Below are 19,890 nucleotides of genomic sequence, written 5' to 3'. Positions count from 1 at the left end.
AACCCACTGCACTCAACCACTCCCCGCTGCCGAGGGACAGGCTACCACGAGCTTCCTGCGCACAGCACGACAGCAGCAACCCTTCACTCGAAGCCTCTCCTAGGCAGGTTCTGAAGACACACAGGAAGTTAGCTCTGTCCACGAGACAAGGGCAGACTGTCTCTTCAGAAGCTTGCTCCAGACCAAGCCCTCAGTTTTCACAAAGAAAGTAAAAAAGTTTCCTTTCCTTAACCAAAACAGTCTATTTTTACTGGAGGCACAGTGGTTCTTCATTGCTGTAGCTCCAATTTCCTCCTCCACTCTCTCCTCTCTCCAATTCTTTGTGTATGACTGAATGAGTCAAACTCTTCAAAGTTCTCTTAATCCAAGGTCTTGTCAGCTTGTCAGTATCACTGTCTCCTCTATTTCAAACTGCAAACACCCAAGTCCCTATTTCTCTTCTACTCCTGTTTTCAAACGCACCGACCCCTATCTAACTGTCTCCCACTGTGGAAATACATGAGGGCAAGGTCTTTCATCTGTTTTGTTCAGTGCAATAAAATACCCCAGGATCTAGAACCCTAAAAACACCTGGCAGAGAGATGGCGTTCATGGACGAACAGACAGATGAGAATCATGGAAAGCTACTTGGCGGTCACTGGGTGAACAGTGCTCGCTGTCGTTGCTGTTTGCTGCCTAAGTCGGGGTCCAACTCTCCTGCGACGCCATGGACTGTGGCCTGCCAGGCTCCTCTGTCCATGAGACTTCCCAAGCAAAACACTGGAGTGGGTTGTGCTGCCATTTCCTTCCCCAGGGCATCTTCCTGACCCAGGGATCAAACCCGCATCTCTTGCATTGGCACGCAGATTCTTTACCACTGAGCCACCTGGGAAGCTGGATAAACAAGCACTAATGTTTTAAATTAGAACACCCCCAGCTTCATTCTTAAAACCTGCGTACATATTTAGATTGTACACTTGCTCTTTCTACCACTCCACACAACTATTACACAGAAATCATCTTAGCTTGTTTTTGAACAGGGTTTTGGGGATAAGAATAAAATGCAGTGTGTGTGTGTCTGTTAGTCGCTCCGTTGTGTCCGACTCTTTGTGACCCCACGGACTGTAGCCCACCAGAATTCTCTGCCCGTGCAAAGAATACTGGCGTGGATTGCCATTCCCTTCTCCAGAGGAACTTCCCAATCCCGGGATCAAACCCTGGTCTCCTGCATCGCAGGCAGATTCTTTACTGTTCATTTAAAAAAAAAAAAAAAAAAAGGCCCCACAGATCCAGAAGGGAAGCACCTTTCGTAACAGCTGACAAAATATGTTTTTAAGAGGAAAATTAAGGCTACACAGTGAATCGCCAAGATCAAAAGGTAGAGTTCATGAAGCGATCTTTGGTAGTTTTGTCCCTATAGAAATATACTGCGTCTCCTATTACTAGATACTCATGAAATTCAAAATTCAATGGCAAACAACGTAAAGCAGCCCTGCTTTCTCTGAAGAGCACAGGGAAGAAAACCCAAGGCTGTCAAACAAAAACAAATACATGGCATCATAAACTACCTTTTGAAAAATCCCACTAACAGTCCAACACAAAACGCGTCACTGCCCGTTAGTAAGCACAGTGCTAAAGAAAAAAAATCTCACAAGTGCAGTTTAGGAAGGCAAGTGTTCACTGAACCAGGAGACGGTGTGCAAATCAAGCAACGCTGAAGGAGAGTGATTCCCTGCAGTAACCCTGCACCAGCTGCTTTCTACTTCTGAAATCACTCCACTGGTAGAGCAGGCTAAGTAAGTAATATCAGCCTTTTATTAGGTTGGTACAGAAGTAACTGATGTTTGGGATCCTGAATTTTAAATCATTATAACTCAAACACATCTTTATTAATCAAAACAGTAACTATTACAACCAATTCATTTTTGCCAATGAGAAATAAGTTGGTTTATTTCTCCAGAGTGAAAAAATCTGTGTTCAGGATCTAATCAACTCTTGGAAAGCACTTTATGCCTCCTGCTGGTTGTGGAAGCGCTTTCCCTGCAAAAGGTTGTCCAGATGTTTGAAGAAGTGGTAGTCAGCTGGTGAGAGGTCAGGTGGATCTGGCAGATGAGGGAAAACTTCGTACCCAATTCCCTCAGCTTCTGAAGTGTCGGCTGACGTGAAGGCAGAATTCATCGGGGAAAAGAACTGGGCTCATTCTGTTGACCAGTGTCGTCTGTAGGCATTGCAGTTTTTGGTGCATCTCATCAGTTTGCTGAGCGTACTTCTCAGATGTAACGGTTTCGTCAGGATTCAGAAAGCTGTCGTGGATTAGCGGGCTGCCAGTGACCATGACCTTCTTTTGGTACAAGTTTGGCTTTGGCAAGTGCTTTGGAGCTTCCTCTCAGTTCACCAACTGAGCTGGTCATCGCCAGTAGTTGGATAAAATCCACTTTTCATCTCACATCACAATCTGATCAAGAAACGTTTGTTGTTGTTACATTCTAAGAGAAGACAACACATCAAAATTGCGATTTTTCTGATTTGCAAGCAGCTCATGAGGCACCCACTTAACGAGCTCTTTCACCTTCCCAGCTTGCTTCAAACGCCGAAAGACTGCGGTATGCTCAACACTGGGTTCTTCAGCGACTTCCCGTGTAGTTGCAAGAGGAACAGCTTCGATGATGCTCAACTGCGGTCGTCACCTTTCACGGGCCGGCCACTAGGCTCCTCATCTTCAAGGCTCCGGTGTCCTCTGCAAAGCCTCCTGAGCCGCCAGTGCACTGCGCTCGCCAGCGCTTCTGCTGCCGATGCGTTGCGGATGTTGCAAGTTCTCTCTGCTGCTTTACAGCCCATTTGAAGTCGAATTTTAAGAAAACTCTCAAATTTGCTTTTTATCTAATATTTCTACAGTCTAAATATAAAATAAACTGGAAGTAATAAGTCAGTAGCAAAGAACATAAAGCAAGAAATGCACGTTAAAATGATGTATAACATTACCACATTAATTTTAGAACATAAAAACCAGTATCAAACGGCAACATTAACAATGAAAACCATAATTACTTTTGCACCAACCTAATATTAAACCGTAATGACTTTTGCACCAACCTAATACTTCGTCCGCCTAAATACCTCTTCCTTTAACAAAAACAAAAAAGTAAGCACTCCCCAAACAGCAGTCCCAGACAAATCTCCCAACAAGCTCCTCAACACCGCCTTATTATTCAAACACGCCATCACTCAGAGCACCAGTTCTTCCGTTTCGCATAGCTGATGACTCTTTAGGGCTTTGGGAATTTAAACCACCCACTGGCCACAGACACTATCCATTAAAAAAAAAAAAAAAAAACCCACCCTTGGTTCTCTGGCAAAACTTTCAAAAAGTACAACACAATCAAAACAATCTTAAACCATTTTAAAACTGTGGACAATGAACAAAAAGGAAGAAAAGTAACTGAATGTGAGGAATTGTGAACTCTATCAGCCCATGTATGGATTTACACTTGAGGTCACACCTCCTGACGCTAGAAGACTATCTACTTGCTCAAAAAAAGAGCAAGGATTTCAATTGCAACCCTAGTTGGCCAGAAGCTGCAGACACGGAATTAATAACACTTTCAATATTAAGAAGCTGGTAAAAATCCTGACAGGTTAATGGAAATAGTTTAACTAAGGATTCAAGCAAGAATTCACAGGCTGTAATGCACTGATGAACACATACCATCTCTAAGCCCTCAATTTCTATAAAATCATGATCTCAGATTAAAATTTCTCAACAGAAAATATCACAGAAGGGTCTGATAATCTTAATGGTCAATTCACAAAACTACAGTATCTGTACACTTTCAGAGGGCAACAATCCTAAAACATAAGTATCCTTTCCAGAATTCAGCTTACTAAAGCTATCAAACCAAAAGTGATAAAATCAACTATTGTGAAGAATTCAATTTCTCCAATCACCATTCTATACAGTATTTTCAAAAATAATGCAAAGGTCACAAAAGTATTTAGATGTTAATTTGAAATACAGAGGCACAAATAACAGTGGACATTCTGAATTAGTAACATGGGTCAAAAAAAAGACTACAAAGTAGTAACTGGTGTTTAAGACAGCACTATAGTGTTGAAATTATTTTATATAATTATAAATAACTATTTTGAGAATTACTCCTCTCTCATCATTCCACAAGACCGCAAACTTCCAGTGAAAGCTTTCCTAAATAACCTCAAAGCAGTCACAATTTATTTCATCTATAAAACGATCTCCCTTTGTCACTTAATTCTATAGGAAATTTAAGTCTTGCAATGGTATTTTTATTGACCAAGTCTTCAATCAATCCTTCCAAATCTCAGAACAAATAGGATACTTTACCTTCGAAAGATGAAAGAAAAAAATTTCCCTGTCACGAAACAAGTTTAAAAAAAAACCAGCTAACAAATTGAGAAAATTCATTTTCTAGCATTTCCTTCTCCTGTCAACTCTATCTTAACAAGTTAACCACTAATAGATAACGCTAATGTTTAAGCCACCTTCCTCCACTTTAGCACTCAATCTTTTAAATATATTCCCACTCGTAACACCACCTTTCTTTCTTGGAAAGTCTTTTTTATGTTAGCATATTATTTATCCCACTAGCTATCATTAATCGCTGTCTGCAATCATTTCCAGATTCTACTATGGAGAGCACTTAGCATTCTGTGGAATCACAGAATCTGGAGCTAGAAATAATCAACCAGCTCAAATCCTCAAAACCTAGACTTCAGTTAGGCTCTGCTGCTGCTAAGTCACTTCAGTCGTGTCGGACTCTGTGTGACCCCACAGACAGCAGCCCACCAGGCTCCCCCATCCATGGGATTTTCCAGGCAAGAGTACTGGAGTGGGTTGCCATTGCCTTCTCCGCAGTTAGGCTCACTGCAATAACAAAAACAGCTTCTTATTAAAACGTTTCATCCTCTCTACAGAGAAGCTGTAAAGTTAGGCAAAGTTCCCAGGTGGCTCACTGGTAAAGAATTCACCTGCCAATGCAGGAAATACGGGGTTCAATCCCTGGTCTGGGAAGATCCCCCGAGTCGTGAAGCAACTAAGTCCGTTGGCCACAGCTACTGAGCACAGGCTGGGAAGCGCAACTACCAAAGCCCGCGTGCCCTAGAGCCCCAGCTCCACACCAAAAGCAGCCACTGCAGTGAGAAGCCCGCGCACAGCGAGAGAGTACCCCGCCCCCGACCTAGAGAAAGCCCTCCTGCAGCAATGAAGACTCCATAGGCCTAAATAAATGTTTTAAAAATTTAAAAACAAAACTGCTTGCATTTTAACCCAAGTTCTGTCACCCTGCAAACACCACTTTACTTAACCCTCTCAGGGCCTCAAGCTTCCTGAGGTTACAGGGGAAAGCAACAGTGCTTATCTCAAAAGTCATTAGACTCCTGAAATGAGTCAACGCAAGCCAAGAGACTATCAGAGGTCCTGGTGTGTAGGACAACTATTAATCACTTAAGAGGAACAGTTATTTAAAAAAAAAAAAAAAGAGTAATTTTAAAGAAGACAACTTTTAAGTTCAACGACTCATTCTGAGAACTTTCGGGTGCCTATTCTTATACCTCACAACGTTGCTGTTGTTCAGTGGCTCAGTCGTGCCCGACTCTTTTGAGGTCGCGTGGACTCTGGCCCACCAGGCCCCCCTGACCGTGGGACTTCCCAGATGAGAATACTGGAGGGAGGTTTCCGTTTCCTTCTCCAGGGGATCTTCCAGACCAGGGATCGAACCGGGGCCTGCTGCACGGACAGGTGGGTTCTTCACCACTGAACCACCAGGACAGGTCGGTGGGGGGAGGGGACACGTGAACCACAGGCCCGCAGACAAGGGAGGGTATGGGCACGCCTGGCCAGGAACCCGACCCCCGCCTTCCTCGGGGCCCAAAAGGCTTCATGCTGAACCCAGACCCGGAGTCACTGCGGACGACGGGAAGTCTGATCGCGACCGGGCGACCCTCTGCTGGGACGCACAGAAGCATTCGGCAAACAGAGGGCTGGGGAGGGAGGGGAACGCGGCCAGGCAGTCAGGTACCAACAGGCACACCGCTGTGACTGCCGTCACCGTCTCCGGCAGCGCTGGGTTCGTCGGCCGGCCGCGCTTCCCCGCCTGCAGAATGACGCGGCCGCGCCGGCCCGTCCGGCTCGCTGCGCCGCCCGGCCCCGACGACGGCAAGGGCCGCTCAAAGTGCCGCCGCGCCAGCAAACCCGGGCCCGGAGCCCGCGGTGGCGGCGAATCGCGGTCACTCCGCCCCGGGGAAGGGCTCCGGGGCCGAAAACAGAGGCCCCGGGAGGCTCCGCGCTGCCCCGGGCGCTCGCGGCCCGGCCCGCGGCCTCAACCTGCTCCGGGACGTCGCAGGGCCGGCGGGAGGGCCGGCGGGGGCCGCGCGGGAACAAAGCGCTCCTGACCCTCCGGCCGCGCGGACACCTGCCGCCGCCTCCCGGCCGCCCGCCGGGCCCCGCCCGCCTCGCCCCGGGCTCCTCTCCCGCCCGCCCGCTGCCCACTCCGGGTCCGGCCCCGCCCCTGGCGCCGCGGCGCCCCGAGACGGCCCCCGGCGCGGCCCCCGCCAGCCCGGCCCCGGCCCCGCCGGCCCCCACAAAAGCGTTACCCAGCCGAGCCCTCACCGCCGCACCTCACGCCTCCTGCGGCAGTAGCGGCGGCCGTCTGGGCTTCGCTCACTCCGGGACTGCGCCGCCGTGGCCGCCAACAACACCACCGCCCATTGGCCGAGTCCGCTGTCACCGCCCTCCTCGAGCAAAGCGGGCTGCTATTGGACCAGCGCGGCGCAAGTCCGCTACGCTTCGGCGCCGCCGGCGCCGGCCAATCAGAGGCCGTCCCGGGCACGCGGCGCCGAGACCCTCGCGCTCATGCAAATAAGGGCATGTGACGTCACCAGGGCGCGCGCCCGCGCTCGTTTCGCCTCTTTAAGAGGCGGGGGCGCGTGGGGCCCACGTGGAGGATGCTTGCTGCTGCGTACCCGTCTGTGCAACCGGGGCGCCACCCCTTTCGCCCCCTCACCCACCCACCCCTGCCTGCGCAGTCCTTTCCCCACCTCAATCGCCCCACCCCTGGCCTGTGCAGCCCCCTACCCCCGATTCGGGCGCACCCCTCTCCCCTCCCCAGTCCCCCGGGGGCCTGGGCAATGTCTCGGATTCCTCCCGTGTCCCGTGGTACCCCGGATTGAGCTCCACTCCCAGGAACGCGCGCTGACCCCGCCCTGACCCCGCCGACCTCCGCGATCCCCTGGCCCAGGTCTACCCTCTCAGGTCCCCAGGCTCGTTCTGCCTGCAGGGCTTGGCTCGTGGACTCCCCTCTTCCTTCCCGACCCTACCCCGCACACTCCAGGTGGCAGGGAGCTGGTGGAGCACCCCTCCCACCACACCAGCACTAGTTGGGCAGGCTGTGGGCTGACCACTGGACCTGGTCCTTGCTCCACTGGTTGCAGTGAGGCAGCCTGTCATTCTCCAGGTCACCTAAGTGAATTGGTGGCAAGGTGGACGACCTTATCCAAAGCCTTTGTGTCGGTAGCAGGACTGAGAATGCTGTCCCAACTTCCTTTGGCACAACAAAGGGACACAAACTGTGGGGCTTAGAAAACACAACAGCCTTGTGTTCTCTCACGGCTCTGGAGGCTGGAAGGCAGAAATCAAGGTGTCACAGGGCTCAGTTACCTCCAGGGGACTCACGGGGAGGATCCTTCCTGCCTCTTTCAGCTTCTGGGGGCTCTGGGCTGTGGCTGCATCTCGTGGCCTTCTCTGTCTCCATAGATCCTCTTTAAAAAATAAAATCAAGCCAAAGCAGGAGTTTAATTGCTAACGGGTTGATGAAGTGACATTTTCCGCTAAAAGATGATGAAGATCGTTTTGAGAAATAAAGTCAGAATTATATTTACGGCTCATGAGAAAGAATCGAGTAATATCAGGAATCTTTTTAAAAACAAAAAATACTTTATTTAACATATGACCAAACAGTTCAAAGTATCCCTACTCAGGTTCAGAAATACAGTTCGTGCACGCGTGCTCAGTCGCGTCCGACTCTTTCTGACCCCGAGGATTGTGGCCCACCAGGCTCCTCTGTCCATGAAATTCCTCAGGCAAGAATACTGGAGCAGGTTGCCATTCCCTCCTCCAGGGGATCTTCCCGACCCAGGGATGGAAACTCTGTCTCTTGTCTCGTGCATTGACAGGTGGATTCTTTACCACTGAGCCACCTGGGAAGCCATGTATTAAGAGAACATTCCCCTCATATTAGTCCTTTATAATAGTTGTTATTTAGTCCTGTGCTCCTAAAATGATATCTGAAACATTATCTAATTACTATGCTCACAAGCTACACAAAGGACTTTGTTGTGAAATATAAAAACAAAAAATTGAAAGAATTACAAAGGCTGCAACTTAGTTACTGACACCTTTTGCTGCATTTGTGTCTAAAGAATTCAAATACTACTTCTGCATTAGGGTCCCTGGGTAACTTTACATGAAACTTCTTTTTACTTAGGACTCTTTAGTCCAAAGTTTTAGGTGCTAGGATGGACACCTAACTAACTTGCTGTTGTCACTGCTGAAGTAAAGAGATGTATTAATATGGCATAGCATCTGTAGGAGGTAACAGATAAATCCATAGAAGGGGGTGAAGTGGCTTTCTCGAGGCCACGTTACTTAAGCAAAACTGCTAGGAGTTGTCTATTCCATTTTGGAAAGTAAATCATGGCTGAATTTACAGGGTTCTCCGTGCTGACTTTTCTTGCCCTTATTCTTGCAGATAGTGTCTGTATTTTCAGCTACCAGAGGTGAGGACCATCACAGTTTCCCAGATCCCCCATCTCCCTGTTTCACATCTGTATATATATTCTTGTTTTAACGTAATTTTTAAAATGTTACTTATTTTTGGTAGTGCCGAGGTTCTGTTGCTGTGTGCAGGCTTGCTCTAGCTGCAGTGAGCAGCGGCTACTCGTCATTGCAGGGTGAAGCTTTCTCATTGCGATGGCTCCTCTCCTGGAGCGCAGGCTCTACGGCAGGCTCAGCAGCTGCAGCTCGTGGGCCCTAGGGCTCCGGCTCAGCAGTTGTGACACACTCCCTCAGTGGCTCGAACCGTGTCCCCTGCACTGGCCGGCGGACTCATCCATTGCACCACCAGAGAAGTCCCTGTGTATATTCTTGTTACAATGAGATTGTTTTCCCCACTTCCTCAAGGGCACTTTTAAAGCTTTTTGAGCTACCTTGGAACAAACACAATACTCTCAGAATACAGTTAAGTGTGAATGACTGTCCACATTTAGGTCTGATGAGTGGTTCCTTTGTAATTCCTGTTGCACAGCCCCGAGACACACAGCCTAGGCTGTGGCGTTTCTGTTGATCCTGGTTTTGCTGTGGCTGCTTTTTGGTTAAGGTGAAGACTTACTGATAACATGATCAGCAGAATCAGCTACAGCAGGGACGGTAAGAGAAATCATTGGAGAAGGAAATAGCAATCCACTCGAGGACTATTGCCTGGAAAATCCCGTGGACAGAGGAGCCTGGTAGGCTACAGTCCATGGGGTTGCAAAGAGTCAGACACAACTGAGCGACGTCACTTCAATAAGGACTGTGCAACTTGTATGTGATATTAATACATTAAAGTGGAAATCACAGACCTCTGCAGTGGTCCAGTGGTTACAATTCTGTCTTCCACCACAGAGGGGGCAGGTTCAGTCCCTGGTCAGGGAGCTGAGCTCCCACCTGCCTCACAGCCAAAAAGCCCAAACATGAAACAGAAGCAGTGTTATAAAAACTCAGTATTTTTTTAAAAATGGCCACATTTAAAAAATCTTTAAAAAAGCACACAACTAGGAGACAAGTGTAAAAGAAAGGCGGGCTATCCAAATCCCTTTTTATATCCAAAGATCGTAACATGCTACTTCCCCACAACCCAGGGGTGTGTGTGTGTGTTTAAGTCCCTTCAGTCAAAGGTATTTCTTATTCTTTCTCCCCATTCCCCCATGCAACTTAGCCCCTTAACAACAAGCCAACAGCTTTATCTGGGATTCAATGGAAGAAAAAGCAGCGTTTCCTTATTAGATGAAAATGCTGTTGGACTCACGCGGGGATGCTGTGTGTCTATATTGCATGTTAGGAGTGATTTAAAGTCTTGCCCAGCGTAACTTTCATCCTGGAAGGGTTAAGTCGCTCAGTTTTGTCTGACTCTGTGCAACCCTATGGACTGTAGCCCACGAGGCTCCTCTGTCCATAGAATTCTCCAGGCAAGAATACTAGAGTGGGTAGCCATTCCCTTCTCCAGGGGATCTTCCCGACCCAGGGATGAATCTGCATTACAGGCAGATTCTTCACCTTCTGAGCCACCAGGGGGCCCCAAACTCTCGCCCTACCTGCTCACATTGGGACCACTGTTCCTTGTAAATCATGAACCATCCAGAGAGACCCTGTCCTGGATTTATGATCTTGAGAAAGACTTTCACCTTCTTGGACAGTAGTTTCCTCAACTACTAAAGGAGGTGAGTGATCTTTCAGATAACCTTTAGTGCTAACATTCTGTGATGCTAGGGAGTACAGTTCAATGCAGGCAATGTATTAACATAAAAACCATTTTGCTCAAGTGTCTGTTCTGATGATCCCAGCCGCATTCCAGGGCCTGCAAATAGCTCAGGGTGGCTCATGGCCCCAAAGGTAGTGCCTGGGAGTCCCACTGGGAGGTGAGCCCGGGCCGGTGCCCCAAGGTGCTCGCCCAGCCAGGCGGCACGCCATGTCCCCGCCTGCCCGTGGGCGTGACGGGCAGATGTCAGGCTCTGAGTGATGCCAGCCTTGCCATCCCAAGCTCCCTGCCTGGGTCTGACATCTCAGATCTCAGGCACTGGGTCTTGGACTCCCCAGCGGAAGCGGGAACTGGAACCCCCTGCAGCTGACCTCGCCGCAGCGGCTCTTTGGAAACTGCACCCGGTCTCTTCACGTCTCTCATGAGATCAGGCAGCCATCCTCACCTGCCTGCACTCTGACTGTATTTTCTGCCCCGCTCCCCACATTACAGCCACAGATGGATTTAAATTAAGCAAACTGGCCCTGGAGGGGACCCTGGCCCTCACCTCTAGGGGGGCCGCTGCTCAGTAAACAGCCCCCAGGGCTGGTAGAAGCTGGGGAGCCTGAGTCCCAGAAGCACCCACGTGCTTCCCCAGGGTGGTGGCACCCAGGTCACGATGCTCTCGTGACACACACACGTGGACACACAGAGGAAGCAGAAAATCGCAGTATACTGACCTCAGAAAACATCCTGTTTATTCCGTGCAGAGAGAGGGGTGCCCGACATGGGGTGTGTCTGTAAACGCACACCCTTAGAGGGAAGGATCCAGGAGCTCAGAGACGGCCTCAAGGAGACACTCGGTCGCGAGTTTATTCTGGTAGTTTGCTGCACGACTTGATTTTTTAAAAAACGTATCTGGCCGTGTTGGGTCTCAGTCGCGGCGCGCGCACTCTGCGGTCGCGGGGCGCGGACTCTGCGGTCGCCGCGCGTAGCCTCAGTTTTGTCCTGGTCTTAACCTCCTTGTAGCACATGGGCTCTTGGTTCCCCGACCAGGGATCGAACCCACATCCCCGGCATTAAGGCAGATTCTTAACCATTGAACCACCAGGGAAGTCCCGTGATTTGATTTTTTTAATTGTGAATCTGTAATATTTTTTTTAAATAATGAAAACGTGAAAGATTTCTTTAGAGAGAAGCAGGAAGACTTTGGGTTTCCCAGGTGGTGCCAGTGGTAAGTACTCTTGCCTAGAAAATCCCATGGGTAGAGGAACCTGGTGGGCTGCAGTCCATGGGGTCGCTGAGGGTCGGACACGACTGAGCGACTTCACTTTCACTTTTCACTTTCACGCATTGGAGAAGGAAATGGCAACCCACTCCAATGTTCTTGCCTGGAGAATCCCAGGGGCAGCAGAGCCTGGTGGGCTGCCATCTATGGGGTCGCACAGAGTCGGACACAACTGAAGTGACTTAGCAGCCATAGCAGCCAGCGGTAAAGAACCCAGCTGCCAGTGCAAGAGATGTAAGACACGTGGGTTCAATCCCTAGGTTGGGAAGATCCCCTGGAGGAGAGCATGGCAACCCACTCCAGTGTTCTTGCCTGGAGAATCCGAGGGACAGAGGCGCCTGCAGGTTGTGGTCCACAGGGTCGCAGAGTCGGACGTGACCGAAGCAGATGAGCACAGGAAGACATGCAGGAAGACAATTCTGGGTCTTAAAGCTGGAAAGAGGTTTCATACACACACACGAAAGAAACAGAATTTTACTAGTGAATTGATATTTTCCAAGTTAAAATAAAGTTTTTCACCCCATCTTGTTCCAGAAGGTTCTGCTGTGGCTTGTGAGGGTACAAAGGCCAAGTGCAAAGGGGACAGCAAGGACTCTGCTGACAAGGCTGCGGTGGGGTGGGGAACCTCCTGGGACCCCCACACCCCCTGCAGGCACCCTGGCCGGGGCCAGTCCCCACTCCCCACCCCGCCCTTTTCAGCTGCAGGGCAGGGCTCATGTTCTCCACTAAAGACAAGAGGGTGAAGGACCTCCCTGGCGGTCCAGTGGTGAAGACTCCATGCTTCCAATGCAGGGGGGGTGGGTTCAGCCCCTGGTCAGGGAACTAAGACTCTGCATGCTGTGCAGCCATAGCCAAAAAAATAAGCAAATAAATAAATAAAGATGAGAGGGTTCCCTGGCGGCATGTTACAAAGAATACCAGATCGTGAAGAGTCTCGAACACGGGACAGACGCCGGTGCTCTGATGTGACCACAAGTGTGTGCTTGATTGCTTCATCCGCCGTTTCGGCTGAAGACTCCGTGACGGACCTCACACTGCGCTGTCCTAAACTAAGACACGGGGACACAGCCCGCACGATCGCGCGAACAGAACCGAGAGCCCCTTAGTCACACCACGCCCGGTCCACACGTGAATGTCCCTGGACGTCTCTGCGGCAGGTTTGTGCATCAAGGCCCACACGCTGGGGGTGGTGCTGGTGCTTCTCGGGCCCCACCTCCTGGAGGAGCCCGTCCGCCTCCGTGGGCACCGCCTGCCTGTGCCTGGCTCCCCAGTGCAGCCTGTGAGCAGTTCGTGAGGCGGATGGCCTCCTCCACGAGGGGCCTCCGACCAGGGGCAGGGGCCTCACCCCGAGCACTGGAGGCGGCCGCTCTCCAGCCTCAGCTACGTCGGAGCCAGGGTCTGCCTGGGCGGCACGGGTCTGGAAGCTTACCTCAGTGCTGACTCTGTGTTCCTGGTGGAAAGACCTCTCTGTGCAGGTTAGCCCGGCTCTCCCCCGCAGCGGACCCCAGGCCCATGTGTCCCTCTCGGGGGATGTGGGGACTGAAAGATGCAGGGAGGGGTGATGGGCAGAGCACACCTTTCCTGGTCCCCGTCACCTCCAAGCCACCCGCAGGATGACGCTCCACCATCGTGAGAACCGTCAGCTCCCAACTTTCAGCTCAGAGCCCACCGATGGCCCCGGCCCGAGTCAGGGCCGCACTCAGGGCCTGGGAACAGAGGCTGTCCAACCGCCCTGTTCCGTCCGCTGGCCCGCTGCCCCTTTCAGTGGGGCCACTGGGGGCCCTGAAGCGCAGTGTCCATGGGGGTGGAGATGCTTAATCTTGCCACTTAGGAAAAGCAAGTTTGTGGGCCACATGTCCCCTCCCATGGTGACAGGTATGACATCTTGGTCTTCTTTGCCCTCGAGGGCAAGTGTGGACGCCGGATTTCAACGGCTCCTTCTTTTCAGTGCCTGGGTCTTCCCAGACTGGGCCAGGGGAGGCTGCTGAGGCTTTGACTTTGAAATAGTAAGAGGTTCCAGGAAGCTGCAGCAGAAGGCTCCCTGTGCCCTCCTCGTGATTTCCTGGCACTTACGTCTCACCCAAGATCTGTGCCTGGAGAGCAGTCCTGGGGGCACGTGGCCTCCGGCGTGGATTCCTGCAGCCACCACCGTGGCCGAGGGGTGAGGGATCCAGACCCCTTGCCACTGCGAAGGCCCCTCTTGCTGCCCTTTCTAGTCAGCCCCCACTCTGCACCTCCAGGCTCTTGAGGTCATCTCACGGGATCTTACCCCGTTGGACCCTCTGCCTGATGTCCCGGAGACCCCTGATCACTGTGCGGTTCCTGGTCTGCCCCACGTCTTCCTTCCTTTCGGGCTGTTTCCGCCCAGGAGGGGGCTGCCGCTCAGAGCCGGAACTGGCCTGGGTGCTCACATCCACCAGGGCAGCCCCTCCACCTGCAGGGCCAGGAAACGCCCAGTGTCGACAAGCCGAGGGTGAGTGCCCGCTGTTTCCTCCCTCCGGGACCCCTCCTCTCACGCAGAGCTCTGTCCCCGCACCCCGCAGGGGTGACAGCCATGTGGCGCTCTGCGCAGCAACACAGTGTCAGGGTCCCACGTGACTCCTCTGCTCTGGCCTCGGAACATCCCCCAGTGATGTGCAGCAGAGGGGCGCGTTCTCACTCCAACCCACGGAGCCACTGTGACCGGGTGAAGGGGCGCTTTCCTAAACGGCTGCTGCCCTCTTCCCCACCCTCGCCATGCCCCCCACCTCGGGGGGTGATGGGGGGGCCCCTGAGACCTCTGAAATTAAGACACCCAAGGGCACGTGGTGCCTGTCTCTCTGGGGAGCACCGAGGCCGTGGACCTGGGGGCCCCCACCCAGCACCCCGGCTCCAGAGCGCAGACCCTGCCCTGAGCGCACCCAGTGAGGGCCCTGACCGAGACCCGCCAGGCGGGGCCAGACTCAACGATAAGGTCATTGTCACGTCAGCACTGAGAGCTGGGGTGGCTTGCAGGGCAGCACTGGGTAACTGGCCTGGGCTTGTCTCACTGTTTTGCGGCTTTTTTTCCCTTACTGGTGTCTGTTTTTTGTTGTTGAACATATCAATCCCTGGGTCGGCAAGGTCCCCTGCAGAAAGTGGTGTGTGGGCAACCTACCCCAGTATTCTAGCCTGGAGAATCCCACAGACAGAGGAGCCGGGGGCCGCAGCCTGGGGGTCGCTGTCGGACACAAGTGAAGCGCCCCAGCATGCCAACACTGATGCCCAGAGCCCGTCCTTGCGGGGCCCACTCTCGTGCCCCCGCGGGGCTGGGCCCCCCAGTGCAGCCAGCGTGGGTGGGCACGTGCTCCCACCTGCTCTGCCAGCAGAGCTCCTGTGGGCAGGGTGCAGGGTAAGCAGGCCCAGCCCTGGGCATGGCCAACACCCCCCTAACCACGGGCCGGGTCACTGCACCGACTGCCACATGAGAACGGGACGATGACCCGCAGCCCGTCGGCCCGGCCCCGAGGACCCCATCGTGGTCCTTGCGGAGCCCACCTGGCTCCCTCAGTGCCCCCGCCTGGACCAAGGCTGGAGACACGCCTTGGAGCTCAGTGGGAATTCTCCTCCTCCTCCGAGAGTGAAAACGTGTGAATGGGGGTGGGGAGGACATGCTCCTGGGCAGAGACCCGAAAACAAGCGGCCCCCATCTCACCCTGGGGGTGCTGAGCCAGCCCTGCTGCCTGCCCACCCGCCTGCAGGATTGCCGTAGAGACAGGGCGGCAAGCTGAGCTAGCAGGATTTGAGTGCGCGGCCGGGCAGGCTTTGTGTGAGGCGCCGCAGGCTCTGCCAGTTTGAGCCCGTCTTTTTCCTGCTCAAATGCCTCCCAATGCGCCCACACAGCAGAGATTAGCTGATAGCCATCAGTACTGGGGGGGTGGGGGTGCTGGGGGACGGTCCTCGGTTGAAGCCACTCAGCGGTCTGAGCCCCCGAGTTGTGACCTCCTGACCCAGCAGCCCGGCCAGCCCGGCGTGCGCTGATTGTGCAGGCTGACGGCAGACAGAGCCCAGCCCCCGATTGGGAAGACTTTATTACTGACGACTCAGAGCAGGAGGCGGCCCGGCCCTCTGTGGACAGAGCGCTTCACTCGGGCCGAGGGCCCCTGTGCACAGGCGGGAGCGTGGGCGGGGCCCGGGGGTCACGGGGGGCCCCCGTTCTGAGCCAGCTGCAGGTACTCCAAGTGCAGCCTCTCCTGAGCCTCGAACAGCTTCCGCAGCTTCTTGGCCTGCCCTTTGCTCAGCTCTTTGCCTTCGGAGTCATGCGTGGGCAGACCCTGGGGGGCGAGAGCGCGGCGGTCACTCTGGGCACCCCTGCCCCCACACCACACTCTGCACCCAGCACCCCGATCCGTGGCGTCGGGGCCTCTGGGGACCAACCTCCTGCCCAAGGCTGAGCGGCATGGTGCCCAGCTGGGTCGGCGGCCTCCTTGCTAGTGTGAGCTGAAAAGCACACAGTGAACACACACAAGAGCACAAGGGGCCCGAGGGTCTCGGGAGGGTCCCGCTGTGGAACCCCTGGCCAGGGGCATGGCTGTGCCATGTCCTCCGGACCGTCTGCGGGGACAGGCTCTGCAAACTCCTAACCAGCCCCGTGCTGACGGAGGGCAGTCCCGCACACAGGCTGGACCTACACAGCCCACACGAGCCCGTCTTCCTGGGCAGAGACACTCTTCAACCAAGTTAAAACCACTGCCGTCCCCGGTTCATGATCTAACAACACCCTGAAGAGGAAAAAAGAGGTGCCTCTTACGTTTTCATCAAACTTGGAGTATTTGTCACTTTCCGATAAGAACATCTCACTGGGTGGGATCTTCATCTTGGCCAGCTTTGCTGCCTGGAATACACACGTGGGGTCACTGCTCCGAGCCCACAGGGGGGCCCCCACGCCAGCCCCCAAGTTCAGGGAGCAACAGAAAGCCCAAAGCGACACCCAGGCAGGGGGAGGTAAAGGCAGCAAGTGGAGGTTTTCTGCAGGACAGAGGGGTGCGGGGTGCACGGCAGGGTCAGGGCAGCAGGCGCCAGCCTGCAGCCGCCGCCTCCCTGGGGCACCACGTGGACGCGTGGGACGGAGGTGGGGGGCAGCTGGGCCGTGAGAGACACGGACGGCAGAGCGGGGGTCAACGTGCCTTCCTTCTGGGAGCCCCCACCACAGGCAGACGCTACCTCTCGCTCCTGTCTCTTCCTGGCGGCCTCCTCTTTCTTCCTCCTCTTCTCCTCTTCCACCTGTGGGACAGCAGACCCCGTGACCTTAGCTGCCCCGGCCCCGCTTGAGGGGGAGGGCAACGGGACAAGCCCCCTGCTGCCCCCTGCCACTCCCCACAAGCTGCCCCCTGCCCAGCCCTGCTCAAGGGGGAGAGCAATGGGACAAGCCCCCTGCTGCCCCCTGCCCAGCCTCACTCAAGGGGGAGACCGACAGGACAAGCCCCTTGCTGCCCCCTGCCACTCCCCACAAGCTGCCCCCTGCCCGGCCCCGCTCTGGACACAGGGCAGGGAGTGGGCGCCACACGCGAGGTCACCCTCAGCATGGCCACCATGAAGGAGGGAGCAGAAGCCCACCCAGCCATGCGGTGGGACCAGGGACGGCATGGTGAGCCCTAGCAGGCAGCGCCACCCAGGGAACAGGCGGCCCGGGTGCCGGGCTGCGTGACCGCGAGGAGCGGCCTGGAGCCCACCGTGGGTGTGCTGAGTCACTCGCCGCGTACACCCTTCCTGGAGTCCACAACGGCGCCCCAGGGCACGGGCAACCCCGCCACCTCACCACTCCTCCTGGACATCTGCGGAGGCCCCTCCCGGCCCCCAAACGCAGCTCGACAGCGGCCTCCTCCTACGGCCTCGTGGGCCCAGCCCATGAGCTGTGCCCAGCGCTGCTGAAGGGCAACTGCCGTCCCGTTTCTCTGCAGGACACCGAGTCCTCGAGAGCGGGGTTGGTCCTGATTCACGGAGCAATCCTGCTCCCAGCACTCTAGGGGGTCCGACGTGTGAGAAGGACGCGGGCTGGGGCAGAGGGAGGTGTGACAACACGCTCACCCCCGGGGACGGGGAGGGGGGAGAGTGAGACGCTCACCCCCGGGGACGGGGAGGACGGGGAGTGAGACACGCTCACCCCCGGGGACGGGGAGGACGGAGAGTGAGACACGCTCACCCCCGGGGACGGGGAGGACGGGGAGTGAGACACGCTCACCCCCGGGGACGGGGAGGACGGGGAGTGAGACACGCTCACCCCCGGGGACGGGGAGGACGGGGAGTGAGACACGCTCACCCCCGGGGACGGGGAGGATGGAGGGGGTCACGCTCACCCCCGGGGACGGGGAGGACGGAGGGTGAGACACGCTCACCCCCGGGGACGGGGAGGATGGAGGGCGTCACGCTCACCCCCGGGGACGGGGAGGACGGAGAGTGAGACACGCTCACCCCCGGGGACGGGGAGGATGGAGGGGGTCACGCTCACCCCCGGGGACGGGGAGGACGGAGAGTGAGACACGCTCACCCCCGGGGACAGGGAGGACGGGGAGTGAGACACGCTCACCCCCGGGGACGGGGAGGACGGGGAGTGAGACACGCTCACCCCCGGGGACGGGGAGGAGGGACAGTGAGACACGCTCACCCCCGGGGACGGGGAGGATGGAGGGGGACACGCTCACCCCCGGGGACGGGGAGGACGGGGAGTGAGACACGCTCACCCCCGGGGACGGGGAGGAAGGATGGGGACACGCTCACCCCCGGGGACGGGGAGGACGGGGAGTGAGACACGCTCACCCCCGGGGACGGGGAGGACGGGGAGTGAGACACGCTCACCCCCGGGGACGGGGAGGACGGGGAGTGAGACACGCTCACCCCCGGGGACGGGGAGGACGGGGAGTGAGACACGCTCACCCCCGGGGACGGGGAGGACGGGGAGTGAGACACGCTCACCCCCGGGGACGGGGAGGACGGGGAGTGAGACACGCTCACCCCCGGGGACGGGGAGGACGGGGAGTGAGACACGCTCACCCCCGGGGACGGGGAGGACGGGGAGTGAGACACGCTCACCCCCGGGGACGGGGAGGACGGGGAGTGAGACACGCTCACCCCCGGGGACGGGGAGGACGGGGAGTGAGACACGCTCACCCCCGGGGACGGGGAGGACGGGGAGTGAGACACGCTCACCCCCGGGGACGGGGAGGACGGGGAGTGAGACACGCTCACCCCCGGGGACGGGGAGGACGGGGAGTGAGACACGCTCACCCCCGGGGACGGGGAGGATGGAGGGGGTCACGCTCACCCCCGGGGACGGGGAGGACGGAGAGTGAGACACGCTCACCCCCGGGGACGGGGAGGATGGAGGGCATCACGCTCACCCCCGGGGAAGGGGAGGACGGAGAGTGAGACACGCTCACCCCCGGGGACGGGGAGGATGGAGGGGGTCACGCTCACCCCCGGGGACGGGGAGGACGGAGAGTGAGACACGCTCACCCCCGGGGACGGGGAGGACGGGGAGTGAGACACGCTCACCCCCGGGGACGGGGAGGACGGGGAGTGAGACACGCTCACCCCCGGGGACGGGGAGGAGGGACAGTGAGACACGCTCACCCCCGGGGACGGGGAGGATGGAGGGGGACACGCTCACCCCCGGGGACGGGGAGGACGGGGAGTGAGACACGCTCACTCCCGGGGACGGGGAGGACGGGGAGTGAGACGTGCTCATCCTGGGAACGGGGAAGAGGGAGGTGGATACACACTCACCCCTGGGCTGAGGTGACACTTCGGGTGACAGGCAGGTGGGATCACCCGTCTCCAGGTCACCCGAAGCAACAGACCTCCCCTCACGCTCTGCTCTTCATTAGGAGCTGACACTGTTGCTGTTTAACTGCCAAGTATTTGCCTAGCTGGTTTGTCCTCCCGTTCGACCTTTACAAACACTGGAGCTTAATAAGACTGTAAACACTGATCCTCCGTGTGCAGCGCACATGCGCCCGAGGTCATCACGCCCAGCAGGCGGCCAGCACCGGCTCCTGTGGCTTCACCCACCCGTTGCTTTTCTTCTCTCTCTCTCAGTAAGGCGTCTCTGTCCACCAGCTTGACCACGGTGGGCAGTCCTGAAAG

At 55.8% G+C, this 19,890-nt stretch overlaps 2 protein-coding genes across 7 annotated transcripts in view; both read right to left on the bottom strand.

The window, feature by feature from the left end:
- The window catches only part of NAP1L4 (nucleosome assembly protein 1 like 4), a 51,232-nt gene extending 44,528 nt beyond the window's left edge, over nt 1-6,704 (bottom strand). For 2 of the 4 annotated variants that reach the window (XM_052662168.1, XM_052662164.1), the window contains exon 1: nt 6,628-6,704. The gene's annotated coding sequence lies outside the window, so the exon portion shown is untranslated. The other 2 variants (XM_052662165.1, XM_052662167.1) reach the window with 2 other exon arrangements.
- A 9,131-nt stretch (nt 6,705-15,835) lies between these two features.
- Nucleotides 15,836-19,890, bottom strand: part of CARS1 (cysteinyl-tRNA synthetase 1) — a 45,279-nt gene continuing 41,224 nt past the window's right edge. For all 3 annotated transcript variants that reach the window (XM_052662542.1, XM_052662543.1, XM_052662544.1), the window contains 4 exons: nt 19,816-19,883; nt 16,972-17,031; nt 16,559-16,642; nt 15,836-16,082 (listed from right to left, as the gene is read on the bottom strand). In XM_052662542.1, the coding sequence (XP_052518502.1) occupies nt 15,948-16,082; nt 16,559-16,642; nt 16,972-17,031; nt 19,816-19,883 (347 nt within the window). In that variant the 3' untranslated portion in view covers nt 15,836-15,947. The remainder of the gene's footprint in view (nt 16,083-16,558; nt 16,643-16,971; nt 17,032-19,815; nt 19,884-19,890) is intronic.

The sequence above is a fragment of the Budorcas taxicolor genome, chromosome 25 (genome assembly GCF_023091745.1).
Source record: "Budorcas taxicolor isolate Tak-1 chromosome 25, Takin1.1, whole genome shotgun sequence".
Lineage (NCBI taxonomy): Eukaryota > Metazoa > Chordata > Mammalia > Artiodactyla > Bovidae > Budorcas > Budorcas taxicolor.
The sequence above is the reverse complement of the archived record's forward strand: the minus strand, read 5'-3'. Positions and strand labels throughout refer to the sequence as shown.